Below are 4827 nucleotides of genomic sequence, written 5' to 3'. Positions count from 1 at the left end.
TTAACTGGGGCTGATGGGAACTGAAATCCATACCTATGAAGGGCCAAGAGTTCCCCACCCCTCTTTAGAAAATACTGGATCTCAGTTCTTTTTAAAACATGCCAGACTGCTCCCATGCATTTGGCTCAAAAGCAAGCACCAAACTTTGTGTAGGCATTAGACATGACACTTTGTATTGATGCAATAATTTATTTATTTTTTTCTTTCAAAAAATAGCAAGTTTCACTGATAAATGCTGCTTTTTCCTGCTGTGAGCCTTTCAAACAAGTATTCCCCCATTCCATTCTGGGGCAGGCCCAAACGCTTCAGGTTTGTGAGGTGGTCTCCCAGTTGCTTAATGGCCTTCACTTGTTCCTCCAGGTATTCAGACTCCAAGAAGTCACACAGCTGGGGACCAAGAAAGAAATATTGAAATATTGCATGGAATGCCAATTAAAAATTAAGGAAATAATTCATATACATTTTTAGAGAGTAGTCACTGATCTGTTCTAGAAGAGAAGAGTATCAAGAGACGTAGGAATGCATGATTCCAAGAAAGAAATACTGAAATATTATATGGAATATCAATTAAAAAGTAAGGAAAGAATTTCTATACAGTGGCCCTCCACATTCGCTGGGGTTAGGGGCTCCAGACCACCATGGAAGTGGAAAAATCACAAATAAAAAAACACTAGGATTTTCAATCTGAGAGAACACCTCTATAGGAATCTCTGGCACAACTCTGAAGTCAACCTCTGTGGGAATCTGACCATGGAAACATACTGGAGGACCTACAAATGCCTAGAGAAGTGATCTCTCTAGCAATCTTTAGGTCATCCAGCATGGTTCTAAGGTCAAATTCCAGAAGAGTCACACTGGAGGACTGAGGTGTTCCTAGAGGGAACTTAGGGGCCATACAGACCGGCCAAAATAAAGCTGGTTTGGAGGTATGCTGTTTAAGTGATATGTTTGTCCTCAGCCACACTCCAGTCCTTAGAACTGCAGCATGGCTTTGGTGTGGCTTCTGGCCTCTTAGGATGCATGTATCACTTAAACAGCATACCTCCAAAGTGATCTGAAGCATCTTTATTTTGGCCTGTCTGTATGGGGCCTTAGTAATAAAATCCATGGATAATCAAATCTGCAAAAGTCAAAGCCACAGAGATGAAGTCAAAGCCACAGAGATGAAGTCAAAGCCACAGAGATGAAGGGTCAGCTATATATTTTTAAGGGAGTAGTCACTGATCTGTTCTAGGAGAGAAGAATATCAAGGGTGGTAGGAACACACGATTCTGAGAATACCAGTGTTATAGCTATAGAAAAGCCTTATAGATAGAATGGGATTTGTGTAATACTCTAAAAGAAATGTTTTTCATGCAAGTGATTAGTTATCTTCAGTGCTAACTTTGAATGCCTCTACATTGTAGAAATAATGCAATTTGGTATTGCTTTAATCATATAAAGTGAATTTTACATGATTCAATTCTATAGCTCCATGCTATGGAATTTATAGTTTTACAAGGTCTTTAGACTTCTCTGCTAAGTGTACTGGTGTCTCACAACTACAAATCCCAGGATTCTGTAAAATAGAGTCATGGAAGTTAAGTTAGTGTCAATCTGCATTATTTCTACAGTGTAAAAATACCCTTTGATTTGTTCACACAACTCAACCTTGGCATGACATCTGTGAACTCACGTGAGGATCTCTTTTGTCAGTGGCCAGCTTGTGCAGATTCAGCAGGGCCTGGTTGACCTCCTTCTCCAGTGCCAAGGCCCTCTGAAGGGCATCCAAGGTGTTACCCCACTCATCTTTCTCTGGTTTCTGTATCAAGAAAGAGATACAGAAGACTAAGTGAAGGCATAGACAGGCTGCTATGTGCAAACATAGAAGCATAGAATCCTAGAGTTGGAAGAGACCACAAGGGCCATCCAGTCCATCCCCCTGTCATACAGGAACTCCCAATCAAAGCAACCCCGACAGATGGCCATCCAGTCTCTGCTTAAAGACCTCCAAAGAAGGAGATTCCACCACACTCAGAGGGAGTGTGTTCCACTGTGGAACAGCCTTTACTGTCAGGAAGTTCCTCCTAATGTCGAGGTGAAATCTCTTTTCCTGTAGCTTGTTCCCTCCTGAATATGACATCCCTTCAAATATTTAAACAGGGCTATCATATCACCTCTTAACCTTCTCTTCTCCAGGCTAAACATCCCCAGCTCCCTAAGTCATTCCTCATAGGACATGGTTTCCAGACCCTACACCATTTTAGTCACCATTTTAGTACATCATTGTATGGATTTTGTAGGATGGCAAAACGTGTCTTCACCTTGATGTCCTGCAGTACAACACGTCCCCCTCGCTTATTCTGGTATTTCAAGAACTTCTCCGCATGTTCCTGCTCTTCTTTGGACTGGTCCTTCAGGAACTTAGCCACATGGCACAGGGCTACATCATCACGATCAAAGTGCTGGGACTAAAAAAAGGAAGGAGCAGGAAAGCCACAATATTTAGCCACTATTACTACTAATTTGTATCCCACCATTTTCTCACCAATGAAACTCAAGTTGACTAACATATTTAAAATTGCTACATATCAAAGATGCGGCTAGATTCCTTTGCTTACTAACATATTTAAGGACAATACAGATTAAAACTATGTAACAGCTGCAATAAAGTCTAAAAAACCAACATCTTATACAGTTAAAAACATTAAACATTAAAAATGTTGAAGTGCAAAACAACAACATACAAACCTTAAAAACAATGCAGGATTAAGAGCCCCCCTCACTCAATTTCTAGAAGCCTGAAGTCATTAAAATGTTTTCATTTGCTGTCAGAAGGACAGCAAGGATGGAGCCATCCTGGCCTTCACAAAGAAGGAATTTCAAAGTCTGGGAGCAACCACCAAGAAAGTCCGCTTCCTTGTTTTCACCAAATAACTCTGAAATTATTTTTGAAAATGTTGTTGTGTGCCTTCAAGTTATTTCAGACTTATGGAGACCCTACGTTGAACCTATCATGGAGTTTTCTTGGGCACATTTCTTCAGAGGGGGTTTGCCATTGCCATCCTGTAAGGCTGAGAGAGGATGACTTGCCCAAGGTCACCCAGCACATTTCCATGGCCAAGCTGGGAGTCGAAGCCTGGTCTCCAGAGTTGTAGTCTAGCACTCAAACCACCACACCAGCTCACATTACTAAAATTTAGGAGCCCCATATTCCCATATCAAGAAGTCCATATATTCATGGACTTTGAACTTGCCTTCAGTTCAATCCAGCAAGTTCAATGATTTCATACTAAACAAACAGGTATAGATAGCTAGAAAAACCAAGTCCACATTACCACATTCTGCATAGGAAGTGAGGTTAAGAACAGATACTTACCAATGACAAGTACACATAACTAGCATAGAGCTCTAAGTTAACCAGCCGGTTCACAGCAGCCTCACATTCAGCATCAAAGTTCTGGCGCACTTGAGAAGCCATCACTCTTTCCTTAGGAAAGTTAGACCACACCACAATTACTTACCAGTTGCTCCTAATGAGAGCTACCCGTCTCAAGCAATGTATATATACATTTTTGGGGGCTGGTCAATGGGTGATTAGCAGTGGCATTACCCGCTACAAATGCTGTCTTATATCAATCCACCAATCAGGTTGAGGGAGTGAGTCTGGATCAGCAGAAATTCTCCATTTGTGTAGAGAGTATATAGCACAGGTGATGGTAGTATAGTTTAGCATTGCTAAATATGTATCAGCAGCACCAATCAATTAATATTGTCTTGTGTATCAACCCACCAATTGGCTTTGTGGATGGGAGAAGCAGAATGGGTTTTGCTTTGTGTAAGGCAATGATAGCAGTCAATGGGAATGAAGGCTTGCTCTTATCCAAGAACTTTTTATTTTGTGTTTTTCTTCCATGTTTTGTTTTTAGCATGGACCTTTCAATTAAAGGTCATCTACACTGCCGAAATAATGCAGTCGTTTCGGTGTTGTAGCTCCATGCTATGGAATCTTGGGATCTATAGATGCATAAGATCTTTATCCTTCTTTGGCAAAGAGTGATGATGCTTCCCAAAACTGCAGATCCCATGATTCTGTAGGATCAGGGAGACCAGACATCCTCCTTTTCCTGGACATGCCCTACATTTCAACCTTCTCTCCAGGAGCAATTCCAAAATGTCCTTCATTTTGACCATGTCTAAGAAGCATGGATTTATATTAGCATTTTTAGTTTTTTTAGTGTGTAATGCCCTACATTTTTCTTGAATTTTACAGTGCCTTGTCCTCCTTTGTAGTTACGATATCTGGTCACCTTGTGTAGGATGGAGCCAGGGCAGTTAAAGTGGTGTCAAACTGCATTATGTCTACAGTGAAGTTGGACTTGTAGACTTGTATCCTTCAGTTTGCCCTGATACATGTAGTAGTTTAGCAGTTTATATTTGTGTAGGATTCTCGCCTAAGGCTTTACTTCCATTCCAATTTCTTTCTTTACTTCCATTCCTCAGTGTAAGCTCTGTTCAGCTAACTGGGGTTTCTTCTAACTGGGGTAAACATGCACTGGATTGCTTCTTTGGAACAGACATGTAATGGATTCATTTGGACCTGAATTCACCAATATTATACTGGAACTGAAGAGCCCTAGGTTCAAATTCTTGCTTAGCCATTGGATGGTTGGGAGCAAGTCACTAGTTCCTAACCTGGATTTCTTCAAAGGTCAAGATGATGACATGGTGGCAACCACTCAAAAATGTAAATATGACATACGTATAATATATGTAATATAGCCACGTTAGTCTGTAAAATCAGTATGTGAAAAGATTTTGTAGCACCTTTGAGAGTGAAGTGCATTT

The 4827-nt window shown here is 40.7% G+C and overlaps 1 protein-coding gene across 1 annotated transcript; it reads right to left on the bottom strand.

Moving 5' to 3' along the window:
* Positions 1 to 222: 222 nt before the first annotated feature.
* LOC149313240 (ferritin heavy chain B-like) lies at positions 223 to 3463 on the bottom strand. Its single transcript, XM_089527260.1, has 4 exons — positions 3359 to 3463; positions 2304 to 2450; positions 1676 to 1801; positions 223 to 387 (listed from the first exon to the last, which is right to left on the bottom strand). Exons 1-4 carry the CDS (start codon positions 3458 to 3460, stop codon positions 223 to 225), a joined length of 540 nt encoding a protein of 179 aa, XP_089383386.1. The 5' UTR covers positions 3461 to 3463.
* Positions 3464 to 4827: the final 1364 nt, after the last annotated feature.

This window comes from Sceloporus occidentalis, unplaced genomic scaffold (assembly GCF_023333645.1).
Source record: "Sceloporus occidentalis isolate IW3139 unplaced genomic scaffold, rSceOcc1.0.p SCAF_5, whole genome shotgun sequence".
NCBI lineage: Eukaryota > Metazoa > Chordata > Lepidosauria > Squamata > Phrynosomatidae > Sceloporus > Sceloporus occidentalis.
This window is presented reverse-complemented; position numbering and strand designations above follow the sequence as displayed.